Below are 17835 nucleotides of genomic sequence, written 5' to 3'. Positions count from 1 at the left end.
AAATTTCGTTCAGATTTTCAAAAGTTTGAGTACCGTTTTTTTACGTTTTAATGTATTAATGTGAAAAAATCAGCCTCAAATCTCTTTAATAATGTTTTGTTTGATTAAAAAACTTTTTTTTTTTTAAATCCTCTCTGCGTCTTTATTGTTTTCCCACAGTTTACTTACGGTTCTGGATGTGGGCGGGGCCGAGGGGCTGGTGAGCGACACCATTTCCTGGATGGCCAAGCGCAGTTTGAGCCGGTGCAGCGGGTTGCTGATGCCGATCTCCCTCTGGATCTCCGTGTCGGAGAGCGCCGACATGATGGCGCCGCTCTTCACGTTAGCGCGGCACGCCGCCACGTACCACGCCGGCATCCCCAACCACAGCTTTAACACAAGGAGACAGAGACAGAGAGAGAGACTTTTTTTCTACCATTAAAACACATTAAAATGTCAATTTAATAACATGGTGGCGGCTGCACACCCTCCACTAGACAGTAGGGGGCAGTGTTGTTCCTCTATTAATCCTGATTCTACTTCAAGTATCAACATTCATGATTGTAAGCTGAATAAATGACTCATAATGTACTTTATTTTCTGTATAAAAAAGCTTTTAATGACGATGATTTACCTCCAGCCAGGCGACGACAGTCGGACCGTCCCATTGGGCGAACGGTAAGCCTTTCCTCCTGGCCTCTTCCAACAGCTCGTGTCTGAGGGACAGAAGACGTCAACACATTCAGAGCTTGTACGTCATAATAAGAATAATAAGAAAAAGAATAAAAACAGATATTCAACATGTTAGAAAGTGCTCGTTTATCCTCAACATCCAGGTTAATCCAGGAAGTGAATGTGAGAACCTGAACCTCCACGTCGTCCTCTGTCTCCAAACATTCCAAATGAATGTCCAAAAAGCGAAGAAAAAGTGAAAGTTTAGTTTGACGTGCAAGTAGTCGTAAAAATGTCAAAATTTAGTATGTCGTTTTTTTTTTTTCCCTAGTTTAGTATGTCGTCCAAAAAGTCAATTTTTTCTTTCAAAATTTTGTTCACTGTCCAAAAAGTCAAAAAAAATTGAACATTGAGTTTGTCGTCCAACAGGTAAAAAATTTTTTTTTTTTTAAATTACAATTTAGTATGACAAAAAAAAGTCTAAAGAGTTATACATTTTGTTTGTTAAAAAAAGTAAAAAAAAAAAAAAAAGTAAAAATTGATTGTGATGTCCAAAAAGTCATAAAAATTTCAAAATGTTATTTGTCGTCTAAAAAGTCGAAAATTTTTTAACATTTAGTTTGTTGTCCAACAGGTAAAAAAGGTAAAATTTACTATGACGTCCGAAAAGTCATAAAAATTTCTAAATTTTGTCTGTCGTCCAAAAAGCTGAACAAATTTCAATATTTAGTTTTTTAGACGACAAAATTTTGCTTGTCGTCCAAAACGTTGAAATATTTCAAAATTTTGATTGTTGTCCAAAAGGTTAAAAAAAAGTAAAAATTGAGTATGACGTCCAAAAAGTCATAAAAATGTCACAATTTTATTTGTCGTCCAAAAAGTCATGAAAATTTCAAAATGTTATTTGTCGTCCAAAAAGTCAGAAAATTACTAAATTTAGTTTGTCTGTCCAAAAAGTCGAAAAAGATCAAATTTAGCTTGTCGTCCAAAAAGTCATAAAAATTTCAAAATTTTGTGGTTCAAAAAGTCTAAAGAGTTATACATTTTGTTTGTTAAAAAAAGTAAAAAAAAAAAAAAAAGTAAAAATTGATTGTGATGTCCAAAAAGTCATAAAAATTTCAAAATGTTATTTGTTGTCTAAAAAGTCGAAAAATTTTTAACATTTAGTTTGTTGTCCAACAGGTAAAAAAGGTAAAATTTACTATGACGTCCGAAAAGTCATAAAAATTTTTAAATTTTGTCTGTCGTCCAAAAAGCTGAACAAATTTCAATATTTAGTTTTTTAGACGACAAAATTTTGCTTGTCGTCCAAAACGTTGAAATATTTCAAAATTTTTATTGTTGTCCAAAAGGTTAAAAAAAAGTAAAAATTGAGTATGACGTCCAAAAAATCATAAAAATGTCACAATTTTATTTGTCGTCCAAAAAGTCATGAAAATTTCAAAATGTTATTTGTCGTCCAAAAAGTCAGAAAATTACTAAATTTAGTTTGTCTGTCCAAAAAGTCGAAAAAGATCAAATTTAGCTTGTCGTCCAAAAAGTCATAAAAATTTCAAAATTTTGTGGTTCAAAAAGTCTAAAGAGTTAAACATTTTGTTTGTTAAAAAAAGTAAAAAAAAAAAAAAAAGTAAAAATTGATTGTGATGTCCAAAAAGTCATAAAAATTTCAAAATGTTATTTGTTGTCTAAAAAGTCGAAAAATTTTTAACATTTAGTTTGTTGTCCAACAGGTAAAAAAGGTAAAATTTACTATGACGTCCGAAAAGTCATAAAAATTTTTAAATTTTGTCTGTCGTCCAAAAAGCTGAACAAATTTCAATATTTAGTTTTTTAGACGACAAAATTTTGCTTGTCGTCCAAAACGTTGAAATATTTCAAAATTTTTATTGTTGTCCAAAAGGTTAAAAAAAAGTAAAAATTGAGTATGACGTCCAAAAAATCATAAAAATGTCACAATTTTATTTGTCGTCCAAAAAGTCATGAAAATTTCAAAATGTTATTTGTCGTCCAAAAAGTCAGAAAATTACTAAATTTAGTTTGTCTGTCCAAAAAGTCGAAAAAGATCAAATTTAGCTTGTCGTCCAAAAAGTCATAAAAATTTCAAAATTTTGTGGTTCAAAAAGTCTAAAGAGTTATACATTTTGTTTGTTAAAAAAAGTAAAAAAAAAAAAAAGTAAAAATTGATTGTGATGTCCAAAAAGACATAAAAATTTCAAAATGTTTTTTGTCGTCTAAAAAGTCGAAAATTTTTTAACATTTAGTTTGTTGTCCAACAGGTAAAAAAGGTAAAATTTACTATGACGTCCGAAAAGTCATAAAAATTTCTAAATTTTGTCTGTCGTCCAAAAAGCTGAACAAATTTCAATATTTAGTTTTTTAGACGACAAAATTTTGCTTGTCGTCCAAAACGTTGAAATATTTCAAAATTTTGATTGTTGTCCAAAAGGTTAAAAAAAAGTAAAAATTGAGTATGACGTCCAAAAAGTCATAAAAATGTCACAATTTTATTTGTCGTCCAAAAAGTCATGAAAATTTCAAAATGTTATTTGTCGTCCAAAAAGTCAGAAAATTACTAAATTTAGTTTGTCTGTCCAAAAAGTCGAAAAAGATCAAATTTAGCTTGTCGTCCAAAAAGTCATAAAAATTTCAAAATTTTGTGGTTCAAAAAGTCTAAAGAGTTATACATTTTGTTTGTTAAAAAAAGTAAAAAAAAAAAAAAAGTAAAAATTGATTGTGATGTCCAAAAAGTCATAAAAATTTCAAAATGTTTTTTGTCGTCTAAAAAGTCGAAATTTTTTTAACATTTAGTTTGTTGTCCAACAGGTAAAAAAGGTAAAATTTACTATGACGTCCGAAAAGTCATAAAAATTTCTAAATTTTGTCTGTCGTCCAAAAAGCTGAACAAATTTCAATATTTAGTTTTTTAGACGACAAAATTTTGCTTGTCGTCCAAAACGTTGAAATATTTCAAAATTTTGATTGTTGTCCAAAAGGTTAAAAAAAAGTAAAAATTGAGTATGACGTCCAAAAAGTCATAAAAATGTCACAATTTTATTTGTCGTCCAAAAAGTCATGAAAATTTCAAAATGTTATTTGTCGTCCAAAAAGTCAGAAAATTACTAAATTTTGTTTGTCGTCCAAAAAGTCGAAACAATGTAAACATTTTGTTTGTCGTCCAAAAAGTACAAAAAAAAATGTTGTCATCCAAAAAGTAATAAAAATGTCAGAATTGAGTATGTCGTCCATAAAGAGGAGGCGGTACAGTGGGAGGTCCGATCACATCCACTTCCTGGTTACCTGCATGTTTGACGATCGAACACATTTGACTCTGATGACGACAAAATCCACACTCTCACATCCTCACTCTCGCATTTTCATCTCAAAGTGTTACCATGTGTGTTTGTGTGCGTTTGTGTGTGTTTGTGTACCCGACACACGGCTAAACTTTCACAAACTTTACGTGCACAAATATTGACGGCGTGCAGAAAGTGCACTCGAGTTGCTGTGGATTGTGTGAACTTTTTACGTCGTTTTTTGTTGTTGCTATTGTTGAGGAAAAAAACAGATTATTCCGATTTCCCCCACGATGTGAAAGTTTTACAGCGCCGTCGTTTTTTCAATTCAATCATCTTCTCTAAAGGTGCGTTTATTTGCCGCTGTGGAGTCGACAATGTGCAACTGCGATGTCAAAGCTATATTTTAAATTAAATTAAATTAAATTAGATTAAATTAAATTAAATTAATTATTTCAATAACTGGAATGCAAGTTTTCTGAAATTTGGTGCAACTTAGTTCCTACGGGCTTTCACCTTTGGGGGCGCTACTGAGCCATTTTGCAATTTTTACTTTGCAAGTAGTTTTCCTACTACTTGCCTTTCTAGTATAGTATTTGTAGTATTTATAGTATTTGTCAATCTTGACATAGTATGTCGTTTTTGTCAAATTTTGGACCAAAAAACTTTTTCAAATTTTGGGACAACATAGTATAGTATGTCATTTTTGTCAAATTTTGGACCAAATTTTTTTTTCCAAATAAATGGTCAAATCTTGCGCAAAATACTGTAGTATGCCATGTTGGTCAAATTTCGTACGACGTATGATGTTTTTGTCAATTTTTGGACCAAAAAACGTTTCCAAAAAAAAAGTGTCAATTTTGGAACGACATAGTATATAGTATGTCGTTTTTGTCAAATTTTGGACCAAAAGACTTTTTCAAATTTTGGGACGACATAGTATAGTATGTCGTTTTTGTCAAATTTTGGACCAAAAAACTTTTTCAAATTTTGGGACGACATAGTATAGTATGTCGTTTTTGTCAAATTTTGGACCAAATTTTTTTTTCCCAACTTAATGGTCAAATCTTGCGTGAAATACCATAGTATGCCATGTTTGTCAAATTTTGTACGACGTATGACGCTTTTGTCAATTTTTGGACCAAAAAACTTTTTCAAATTTTGGGACGACATAGTATAGTATGTCGTTTTTGTCAAATTTTGGACCAAAAAACTTTTTCAAATTTTGGGACGACATAGTATAGTATGTCGTTTTTGTCAAATTTTGGACCAAAAAACCTTTCCAAAAAAATTTGTCAATTTTGGGACGACATAGTATAGTATGTCGTTTTTTGTCCGATTTTGGACCAAAAAACTTTTTCAAATTTTGGGACGACATAGTATAGTATGTCGTTTTTGTCAAATTTTGGACCAAAAAACTTTTTAAAATTTTGGGACGACATAGTATAGTATGTCGTTTTTGTCAAATTTTGGACCAAAAAACTTTTTAAAATTTTGGGACGACATAGTATAGTATGTCGTTTTTGTCAAATTTTGGACCAAATTTTTTTTTCCCAACTTAATGGTCAAATCTTGCGTGAAATACCATAGTATGCCATGTTTGTCAAATTTTGTACAACGTATGACGCTTTTGTCAATTTTTGGACCAAAAAACTTTTTCAAATTTTGGGACGACATAGTATAGTATGTCGTTTTTGTCAAATTTTGGACCAAAAAACCTTTCCAAAAAAATTTGTCAATTTTGGGACGACATAGTATAGTATGTCGTTTTTTGTCAAATTTTGGACCAAAAAACTTTTTCAAATTTTGGGACGACATAGTATAGTATGTCGTTTTTGTCAAATTTTGGACCAAAAAACTTTTTCAAATTTTGGGACGACATAGTATAGTATGTCGTTTTTGTCAAATTTCGGACCAAAAAACCTTTCCAAAAAAATTTGTCAATTTTGGGACGACATAGTATATCGTTTTTGTCAAATTTTGGACCAAAAGACTTTTTCAAATTTTGGGACGACATAGTATAGTATGTCGTTTTTGTCAAATTTTGGACCAAAAAACTTTTTCAAATTTTGGGACGACATAGTATAGTATGTCATTTTTGTCAAATTTTGGACCAAATTTTTTTTTCCAAATAAATGGTCAAATCTTGCACAAAATACTGTAGTATGCCATGTTGGTCAAATTTCGTACGACGTATGTTTTTGTCAATTTTTGGACCAAAAAACGTTTCCAAAAAAATTTGTCAATTTTGGAACGACATAGTATATCGTTTTTGTCAAATTTTGGACCAAAAGACTTTTTCAAATTTTGGGACGACATAGTATAGTATGTCGTTTTTGTCAATTTTTGGACCAAAAAACTTTTTCAAATTTTGGGACGACATAGTATAGTATGTCATTTTTGTCAAATTTTGGACCAAATTTTTTTTTCCAAATAAATGGTCAAATCTTGCACAAAATACTGTAGTATGCCATGTTGGTCAAATTTCGTACGACGTATGTTTTTGTCAATTTTTGGACCAAAAAACGTTTCCAAAAAAATTTGTCAATTTTGGAACGACATAGTATAGTATGTCGTTTTTGTCAAATTTTGGACCAAATTTTTTTTTCCCAACTTAATGGTCAAATCTTGCGTGAAATACCATAGTATGCCATGTTTGTCAAATTTTGTACGACGTATGATGCTTTTGTCAATTTTTGGACCAAAAAACGTTTCCAAAAAAAATGTGTCAATTTTGGAACGACATAGTATAGTATGTCGTTTTTGTCAAATTTTGGACCAAATTTTTTTTTCCCAACTTAATGGTCAAATCTTGCGTGAAATACCATAGTATGCCATGTTTGTCAAAGTTTGTACGACGTATGACGCTTTTGTCAATTTTTGGACCAAAAAACTTTTTCAAATTTTGGGACGACATAGTATAGTATGTCGTTTTTGTCAAATTTTGGACCAAATTTTTTTTTCCCAACTTAATGGTCAAATCTTGCGTGAAATACCATAGTATGCCATGTTTGTCAAAGTTTGTACGACGTATGACGCTTTTGTCAAATTTTGGACCAAAAAACTTTTTCAAATTTTGGGACGACATAGTTTAGTATGTCGTTTTTGTCAAATTTTGGACCAAAAAACCTTTCCAAAAAAATTTGTCAATTTTGGGACGACATAGTATAGTATGTCGTTTTTGTCAAATTTTGGACCAAAAAACTTTCAAATTTTGGGACGACATAGTATAGTATGTCGTTTTTGTCAAATTTTGGACCAAAAAACTTTTTCAAATTTTGGGACGACATAGTATAGTATGTCGTTTTTGTCAAATTTTGGACCAAAAAACCTTTCCAAAAAAATTTGTCAATTTTGGGACGACATAGTATAGTATGTCGTTTTTGTCAAATTTTGGACCAAAAAACCTTTCCAAAAAACTTTTTCAAATTTTGGGACGACATAGTATAGTATGTCGTTTTTGTCAAATTTTGGACCAAAAAACTTTTTCAAATTTTGGGACGACATAGTATAGTATGTCGTTTTTGTCAAATTTTGGACCAAAAAACTTTTTCAAATTTTGGGACGACATAGTATAGTATGTCGTTTTTGTCAAATTTTGGACCAAATTTTTTTTTCCCAACTTAATGGTCAAATCTTGCGTGAAATACCATAGTATGCTATGTTTGTCAAAGTTTGTACGACGTATGACGCTTTTGTCAATTTTTGGACCAAAAAACTTTTTCAAATTTTGGGACGACATAGTATAGTATGTCGTTTTTGTCAATTTTTGGACCAAAATTTTTTTTCCAAATAAATGGTCAAATCATGCGGGAAATACCATAGTATGCCATGTTTGTCAAATTTTGGACGACATAGTATATAGTATGATGTTTTTGTCATATTTTGGACAATAATTATATTTTTTTGGACTTCTTTTGGTCAAATTAAGAATGAGTTGGTATACTGTGACTACAAAGAGAAGCTGGTATAGCTCAGTGGTATAAGCGTCAGACCCGTATGTAGACGACTGGGGTTCAAATCCTGGTCAGGGTTAGTCTGCAAATTACAGTTTTCCTACTACTTGCCTTTCTAGTATAGTATTTGTAGTATTTATAGTATTTGTCAATCTTGCGTGAAATACTGTAGTATGCCATGTTTGTCAAATTTTGTACGACGTATGACGCTTTTGTCAATTTTTGGACCAAAAAACTTTTTCAAATTTTGGGACGACATAGTATAGTATGTCGTTTTTGTCAAATTTTGGACCAAAAAACTTTTTCAAATTTTGGGACGACATAGTATAGTATGTCGTTTTTGTCAAATTTTGGACCAAAAAACCTTTCCAAAAAAATTTGTCAATTTTGGGACGACATAGTATAGTATGTCGTTTTTGTCAAATTTTGGACCAAAAAACTTTTTCAAATTTTGGGACGACATAGTATAGTATGTCGTTTTTGTCAAATTTTGGACCAAAAAACTTTTTCAAATTTTGGGACGACATAGTATAGTATGTCATTTTTGTCAAATTTTGGACCAAATTTTTTTTTCCAAATAAATGGTCAAATCTTGCGCAAAATACTGTAGTATGCCATGTTGGTCAAATTTCGTACGACGTATGATGTTTTTGTCAATTTTTGGACCAAAAAACGTTTCCAAAAAAAATGTGTCAATTTTGGAACGACATAGTATAGTATGTCGTTTTTGTCAAATTTTGGACAAAAAAACTTTTTCAAATTTTGGGACGACATAGTATAGTATGTCGTTTTTGTCAAATTTTGGACCAAAAAACTTTTTCAAATTTTGGGACGACATAGTATAGTATGTCATTTTTGTCAAATTTTGGACCAAATTTTTTTTTCCAAATAAATGGTCAAATCTTGCGCAAAATACTGTAGTATGCCATGTTGGTCAAATTTCGTACGACGTATGATGTTTTTGTCAATTTTTGGACCAAAAAACGTTTCCAAAAAAAATTTGTCAATTTTGGAACGACATAGTATAGTATGTCGTTTTTGTCAAATTTTGGACCAAATTTTTTTTTCCCAACTTAATGGTCAAATCTTGCGTGAAATACCATAGTATGCCATGTTTGTCAAATTTTGTACGACGTATGACGCTTTTGTCAATTTTTGGACCAAAAAACTTTTTCAAATTTTGGGACGACATAGTATAGTATGTCGTTTTTGTCAAATTTTGGAGCAAAAAACTTTTTCAAATTTTGGGACGACATAGTATAGTATGTCGTTTTTGTCAAATTTTGGACCAAAAAACTTTTTCAAATTTTGGATCGACATAGTATAGTATGTCATTTTTGTCAAATTTTGGACCAAATTTTTTTTTCCAAATAAATGGTCAAATCTTGCGCAAAATACTGTAGTATGCCATGTTGGTCAAATTTTGTACGACGTATGATGTTGTTGTCAATTTTTGGACCAAAAAACGTTTCCCAAAAAAATTTGTCAATCTTGGAACGACATAGTATAGTATGTCGTTTTTGTCAAATTTTGGACCAAATTTTTTTCCCCAACTTAATGGTCAAATCTTGCGTGAAATACCATAGTATGCCATGTTTGTCAAATTTTGTACGACGTATGATGCTTTTGTCAATTTTTGGACCAAAAAACTTTTTCAAATTTTGGGACGACATAGTATAGTATGGGGCCCACGGTTGGTGTAGTGGTTAGCACTCTTGCCTTTGCAGCAAGAAGACCCGGGTTCCTGGGTTCGAGCCCCGTTTGGAACAACTTTGGAACAAGGGTCTTTCTGCAAGGAGTTTGCATGTTCTCCCCGTGTGTGCGTGGGTTTTCTCCGGGTTCTCCGGCTTCCTCCCACAGTCCAAAAACATGCGATATGGGGATTAGGTGAATTGACCACTCTAAATTGACCGTAGGTGTGTGAGTGTGAGTGAATGGTTGTTTGTCTACAATGTGGCCCTGCGATGGACTGGCGAACTGTCCAGGGCGTACCCCGCCTATCGCCCAATGTCTGCTGAGATAGGCACAGCACCCCCCGTGACCCTCTGGTGGAGGAAAAAGCGGTAGATAATGGATGGATGGATAGTATAGTATGTCGTTTTTGTCAAATTTTGGACCAAATTTTTTTTTCCCAACTTAATGGTCAAATCTTGCGTGAAATACCATAGTATGCCATGTTTGTCAAAGTTTGTACGACGTATGACGCTTTTGTCAAATTTTGGACCAAAAAACTTTTTCAAATTTTGGGACGACATAGTATAGTATGTCGTTTTTGTCAAATTTTGGACCAAAAAACCTTTCCAAAAAAATTTGTCAATTTTGGGACGACATAGTATAGTATGTCGTTTTTGTCAAATTTTGGACCAAAAAACTTTTTCAAATTTTGGGACGACATAGTATAGTATGTCGTTTTTGTCAAATTTTGGACCAAAAAACTTTTTCAAATTTTGGGACGACATAGTATAGTATGTCGTTTTTGTCAAATTTTGGACCAAAAAACTTTTTCAAATTTTGGGACGACATAGTATAGTATGTCGTTTTTGTCAAATTTTGGACCAAAAGACTTTTTCAAATTTTGGGACGACATAGTATAGTATGTCGTTTTTGTCAAATTTTGGACCAAAAGACTTTTTCAAATTTTGGGACGACATAGTATAGTATGTCGTTTTTGTCAAATTTTGGACCAAAATACTTTTTCAAATTTTGGGACGACATAGTATAGTATGTCGTTTTTGTCAAATTTTGGACCAAAAAACTTTTTCAAATTTTGGGACGACATAGTATAGTATGTCATTTTTGTCAAATTTTGGACCAAATTTTTTTTTCCAAATAAATGGTCAAATCTTGCGCAAAATACTGTAGTATGCCATGTTGGTCAAATTTCGTACGACGTATGATGTTTTTGTCAATTTTTGGACCAAAAAACGTTTCCAAAAAAAATGTGTCAATTTTGGAACGACATAGTATAGTATGTCGTTTTTGTCAAATTTTGGACCAAATTTTTTTTTCCCAACTTAATGGTCAAATCTTGCGTGAAATACCATAGTATGCCATGTTTGTCAAATTTTGTACGACGTATGACGCTTTTGTCAATTTTTGGACCAAAAAACTTTTTCAAATTTTGGGACGACATAGTATAGTATGTCGTTTTTGTCAAATTTTGGAGCAAAAAACTTTTTCAAATTTTGGGACGACAGTATAGTATGTCGTTTTTGTCAAATTTTGGACCAAATTTTTTTTTCCCAACTTAATGGTCAAATCTTGCGTGAAATACCATAGTATGCCATGTCTGTCAAATTTTGTACGACGTATGACGTTTTTGTCAAATTTTGGACCAAAAAACTTTTTCAAATTTTGGGACGACATAGTATAGTATGTCGTTTTTGTCAAATTTTGGACCAAATTTTTTTTTCCAAATAAATGGTCAAATCTTGGTCAAAATACTGTAGTATGCCATGTTGGTCAAATTTCGTACGACGTATGATGTTTTTGTCAATTTTTGGACCAAAAAACGTTTCCAAAAAAAATGTGTCAATTTTGGAACGACATAGTATAGTATGTCGTTTTTGTCAAATTTTGGACCAAAAAACTTTTTCAAATTTTGGGTCAACATAGTATAGTATGTCGTTTTTGTCAAATTTCGGACCAAAAAACCTTTCCAAAAAAATTTGTCAATTTTGGGACGACATAGTATATAGTATGTCGTTTTTGTCAAATTTTGGACCAAAAGACTTTTTCAAATTTTGGGACGACATAGTATAGTATGTCGTTTTTGTCAAATTTTGGACCAAAAAACTTTTTCAAATTTTGGGACGACATAGTATAGTATGTCGTTTTTGTCAAATTTTGGACCAAAAAACTTTTTCAAATTTTGGGACGACATAGTATAGTATGTCGTTTTTGTCAAATTTCGGACCAAAAAACCTTTCCAAAAAAATGTGTCAATTTTGGGACGACATAGTATATAGTATGTCGTTTTTGTCAATTTTTGGACCAAAAAACTTTTTCAAATTTTGGGACGACATAGTATAGTATGTCGTTTTTGTCAAATTTTGGACCAAATTTTTTTTTCCCAACTCAATGGTCAAATCTTGCGTGAAATACCATAGTATGCCATGTCTGTCAAATTTTGTACGACGTATGACGTTTTTGTCAAATTTTGAACCAAAAAACTTTTTCAAATTTTGGGACGACATAGTATAGTATGTCGTTTTTGTCAAATTTTGGACCAAATTTTTTTTTCCAAATAAATGGTCAAATCTTGGTCAAAATACTGTAGTATGCCATGTTGGTCAAATTTCGTACGACGTATGATGTTTTTGTCAATTTTTGGACCAAAAAACGTTTCCAAAAAAAATGTGTCAATTTTGGAACGACATAGTATAGTATGTCGTTTTTGTCAAATTTTGGACCAAAAAACTTTTTCAAATTTTGGGACGACATAGTATAGTATGTCGTTTTTGTCAAATTTTGGACCAAAAAACTTTTTCAAATTTTGGGACAACATAGTATAGTATGTAGTTTTTGTCAAATTTCGGACCAAAAAACCTTTCCAAAAAAATTTGTCAATTTTGGGACGACATAGTATATAGTATGTCGTTTTTGTCAAATTTTGGACCAAAAGACTTTTTCAAATTTTGGGACGACATAGTATAGTATGTCATTTTTGTCAAATTTTGGACCAAATTTTTTTTTCCAAATAAATGGTCAAATCTTGCGCAAAATACTGTAGTATGCCATGTTGGTCAAATTTCGTACGACGTATGATGTTTTTGTCAATTTTTGGACCAAAAAACGTTTCCAAAAAAAATGTGTCAATTTTGGAACGACATAGTATAGTATGTCGTTTTTGTCAAATTTTGGACCAAAAAACTTTTTCAAATTTTGGGACAACATAGTATAGTATGTCATTTTTGTCAAATTTTGGACCAAATTTTTTTTTCCAAATAAATGGTCAAATCTTGCGCAAAATACTGTAGAATGCCATGTTGGTCAAATTTCGTACGACGTATGATGTTTTTGTCAATTTTTGGACCAAAAAACGTTTCCAAAAATTTTTTGTCAATTTTCGAACGACATAGTATAGTATGTCGTTTTTGTCAAATTTTGGACCAAATTTCTTTTTTTCCAACTAAATGGTCAAATCTTGCGTGAAATACCATAGTATGCCATGTTTGTCAAATTTTGTACGACGTATGACGCTTTTGTCAATTTTTGGACCAAAAAACTTTTTCAAATTTTGGGACGACATAGTATAGTATGTTGTTTTTGTCAAATTTTGGACCAAAAAACTTTTTCAAATTTTGGGACGACATAGTATAGTATGTCATTTTTGTCAAATTTTGGACCAAATTTTTTTTCCCAAATAAATGGTCAAATCTTGCGCAAAATACTGTAGTTTGCCATGTTGGTCAAATTTCGTACGACGTATGATGTTTTTGTCAATTTTTGGACCAAAAAACGTTTCCCAAAAAAATTTGTCAATTTTGGAACGACATAGTATAGTATGTCGTTTTTGTCAAATTTTGGACCAAATTTTTTTTCCCAACTTAATGGTCAAATCTTGTGTGATATACCATAGTATGCCATGTTTGTCAAATTTTGTACGACGTATGACGCTTTTGTCAATTTTTGGACCAAAAAACTTTTTCAAATTTTGGGACGACATAGTATAGTATGTCGTTTTTGTCAATTTTTGGACCAAAAAACGTTTCCAAAACGACATAGTATAGTATTTCCTTTTTGTCAAATTTTGGACCAAAATTTTTTCTTCTAAATTTTTTTCAAATTTTGGTCGAAAAAGTATAGTATGACGTGTCTTAGAAATTGTCAAATCTTGGACGACATGCTATATTATGACATTTTAATCAAATTTGGGACAAAACATTTTTTTCTGTCAGTTTTTGGTCAAATTTTGGTTGACATGCTATAGTATATTTTAATCAAATTTGGGACAAAACATTTTTGTGTCCCTCTTTGGTCAAATTTTGGATGACTTGCTATACTATGACATTTTTATCAAATTTGGGACAAAACATTTTTTTGTCCGTTTTTGGTCAAATTTTGGTTGACATGCTATAGTATGACATTTTTATCAAATTTGGGACAAAAATTTTTGTGTCCGTTTTTGGTCAAATTTTGGACGACATGCTATAGTATGTAATTTTTATAAAATTTTGGGCAAATTTTTTCGTTTACCCTTTTTGGTGAAGTGCTTTAGCATGACATTTTTGGTAAAGTTTTGGCCAAACATTTTTTTGGACAACATGCTATTTATTCTATGAAATTTTTGTCAAATTTTGAAAAAAATTGGACTTTATTTGGTTGAATTTTAGACGAAATCGCAAAGTATGACGACGAGCGACTCCTCCCTTAATTGCGCCTTATCGGGCTCTCCTGCAATTTTGGTGAGACGGGTAAAAAGTGAAAAACGAGGTGGACCGCAGAACGCCACACTCGTACTCGTACTCGCACCCACACACAAACAAATTCTATTCAGTGAACACACATTTCATGACAAAGAAAAAGCCTCTTTATCAACAACCCAGTCGTCCCTGAGTGTGTTGTCAAAGATCTGACGAAATGGAAAGAGCGACACCTAAGAAATGTGTTCACCCAGACAACCATGTACATTCACCGTCATGGGGGACAGATTTATGTATGTATATATATATATATATTTGAATATATATGTTTTATGTTCAGGTCAGGTCTAAAGAAGCATGGAGGAAAAACATCCACTGAACATAGCTGAGGGGAAGGGAGAGAAAGGGAAGTACAGTTATGACAAAATCATACAAATGAAAATCGGACGACGTTCCCATAACCAGACGTTACAGCTGGTTATTTGTCACAGATAGAAAAAAGAGACACATATAAAAAAAGGAGAGGAACATTCCGGGGCATAAAAGAGAGTTCTCAGGTCCAGCCGTGGAGCTGCAAGAAGGAAGGAAGAGCAGAAACGTCCTCAGATGGAAGATGAAGGAAGAACCAAAGAGAGAAAGAAAGAAAGAAAGCGGTGGAGTTAACAACAGCCATGAAGGAGAAAGATAAGAGAGAAAGAGGCGACAGCGTTGGCGCGACTGTTTCGGGGAATGACGGACAGACAGGAAGTGATGAGGCAGACAGGGTCAAATCCAGCAGCTCACAGATTATACGTCCTCACAACTTACCCGCTTTGTTAGAGTCAGAGGATGATGAGAGGAGGAGGAGGAGGAGGAAGAGTTAAGAGAGAGAGAGAGAATGAGAGAGTGACGGGGAGACAAAAGTACACACATGTTAAAGTGTTAATAATAAAACCACACGGCTGTAAACACAGGAAACACTCGGGGCTGCGTCCACAATCCTGAGTTTACATTTCAAAATGAGGTTCTCGAAGAAAAATTTGATTTTCACTTTTCAAAACTGTCAAAGTGCATCAGTGCAGATGGATCATTTTCTGATTTTCAAAAATTCATTAAAATTATTCCTTAAGAGGTTTTCAAATATTTTCAACAGATCCTTGTTCAGGGCGATGCCGACTATTATGATGGTAAATTTCAAGTCATTCCGAGATACTTTTTTTTTTTTTTAAAGAAAGTCAGCTCACTGTCAAAGTGCATCAGGGCAAATGGATCATTTCATGAATTTCAAAAATTCGTAAAAATTATTTCTTAAGAAGTTTGCAAATATTTTCAACTGATCCTTGTTCAGGACGATGCCGACTCCTATTATCATAAATTTAAGTCGTTCCGAGATACTTTTTGTTTTCAAGAAGAAAGTCAGCTCACTGTCAAAGTGCATCAGGGCAAATGGATCATTTCCTGAATTTCAAAAATGTGTTAAAATTATTCTTTAGCAGATTTGCAAATATTTTCAACAGATCCTTGTTCAGGGCGATGCCGACTATTATAATGGTAAATTTCAAGTCATTCCGAGATACTTTTTGTTTTTTTTGAAGAAAGTCAGCTCACTGTCACAGTGCATCAGGGCAAATGGATCATTTCCTGAATTTCAAAAATTCATTTAAATTATTCCGTAAGAGGTTTGCAAATATTTTCTACCGATCCTTGTTCAGGACGATGCCGACTATTATGATGGTAAATTTCAAGTCATTCAGAGATACTTTTTGGTTTTTTTTGAAGAAAGTCAGCTCACTGTCAAAGTGCATCAGGACAAATGGATCATTTCATGATTTTCAAAAATTCATTAAAATTATTCCTTAAGAGATTTGCAAATATTTTCAACGGATCCTTGTTCAGGGCGATGCCGACTATTATGATGGTAAATTTCAAGTAATTCCGAGATACTTTTTGTTTTCGAGAAGAAAGTCAGCTCACTGTCAAAGTGCATCAGGGCAAATGGATCATTTCCTGAATTTCAAAAATGTGTTAAAATTATTCTTTAGCAGATTTGCAAATATTTTCAACAGATCCTTGTTCAGGGCGATGCCGACTATTATAATGGTAAATTTCAAGTCATTCCGAGATACTTTTTGTTTTTTTTGAAGAAAGTCAGCTCACTGTCAAAGTGCATCAGGGCAAATGGATCATTTCCTGATTTTCAAAAATTCATAAAAAAAATTCCTTAAAAGGTTTGCAAATATTTTCAACGGATCCTTGTTCAGGGCGATGCCGGCTACTATGACGGTAAATTTCAAGTCATTCCGAGATACTTTTTGGTTTTTTTGAAGAAAGTCAGCTCACTGTCAAAGTGCATCAGGACAAATGGATCATTTCATGATTTTCAAAAATTCATTAAAATTATTCCTTTAGAGATTTGCAAATATTTTCAACGGATCCTTGTTCAGGGCGATGCCGACTATTATGATGGTAAATTTCAAGTAATTCCGAGATACTTTTTGTTTTTTTTGAAGAAAGTCAGCTCACTGTCAAAGTGCATCAGGACAAATGGATCATTTCATGATTTTCAAAAATTCATTAAAATTATTCCTTAAGAGATTTGCAAATATTTTTAACGGATCCTTGTTCAGGGCGATGCCGACTATTATGATGGTAAATTTCAAGTCATTCCGAGATACTTTTTGTTTTTTTTGAAGAAAGTCAGCTCACTGTCAAAGTGCATCAGGACAAATGGATCATTTCATGATTTTCCAAAATTCATTAAAATTATTCCTTTAGAGATTTGCAAATATTTTCAACGGATCCTTGTTCAGGGCGATGCCGACTATTATGATGGTAAATTTCAAGTAATTCCGAGATACTTTTTGTTTTTTTTGAAGAAAGTCAGCTCACTGTCAAAGTGCATCAGGACAAATGGATCATTTCATGATTTTCAAAAATTCATTAAAATTATTCCTTTAGAGATTTGCAAATATTTTCAACGGATCCTTGTTCAGGGCGATGCCGACTATTATGATGGTAAATTTCAAGTAATTCCGAGATACTTTTTGTTTTTTTTGAAGAAAGTCAGCTCACTGTCAAAGTGCATCAGGGCAAATGGATCATTTCATGATTTTCAAAAATTCATAAAAATTATTCCTTAAGAGATTTGCAAATATTTTCTACCGATCCTTGTTCAGGACGATGCCGACTATTGTGATGGTAAATTTCAAGTCATTCCGAGATACTTTTTGTTTTCGAGAAGAAAGTCAGCTCACTGTCAAAGTGCATCAGGGCAAATGGATCATTTCCTGATTTTCAAAAATTCATAAAAAAAATTCCTTAAAAGGTTTGCAAATATTTTCAACGGATCCTTGTTCAGGGCGATGCCGACTATTATGATGGCAAATTTCAAGTAATTCCGAGATACTTTTTGTTTTCGAGAAGAAAGTCAGCTCACTGTCAAAGTGCATCAGGGCAAATGGATCATTTCCTGAATTTCAAAAATTCATTTAAATTATTCCGTAAGAGGTTTGCAAATATTTTCTACCGATCCTTGTTCATGACGATGCCGACTATTATGATGGTAAATTTCAAGTCATTCAGAGATACTTT

General features: G+C 32.4%; 1 protein-coding gene across 5 annotated transcripts in view; it reads right to left on the bottom strand.

The window, feature by feature from the left end:
• The window catches only part of ppfia2 (PTPRF interacting protein alpha 2), a gene marked incomplete at both ends in the record, with an annotated part of 150434 nt that overhangs the window by 11110 nt on the left and 121489 nt on the right, over window positions 1-17835 (bottom strand). For all 5 annotated transcript variants that reach the window (XM_083885936.1, XM_083885935.1, XM_083885937.1 and 2 more), the window contains 2 exons: window positions 169-369; window positions 614-695. In XM_083885936.1, coding sequence (XP_083742062.1) covers window positions 169-369; window positions 614-695 — 283 coding nt within the window. The remainder of the gene's footprint in view (window positions 1-168; window positions 370-613; window positions 696-17835) is intronic.

The sequence above is a fragment of the Microchirus variegatus genome (assembly GCF_963457635.1).
Source record: "Microchirus variegatus genome assembly, chromosome: 2".
NCBI lineage: Eukaryota > Metazoa > Chordata > Actinopteri > Pleuronectiformes > Soleidae > Microchirus > Microchirus variegatus.
Note: the sequence above shows the minus strand (reverse complement) of the source record. Positions and strands in the feature narration are given on the sequence as shown.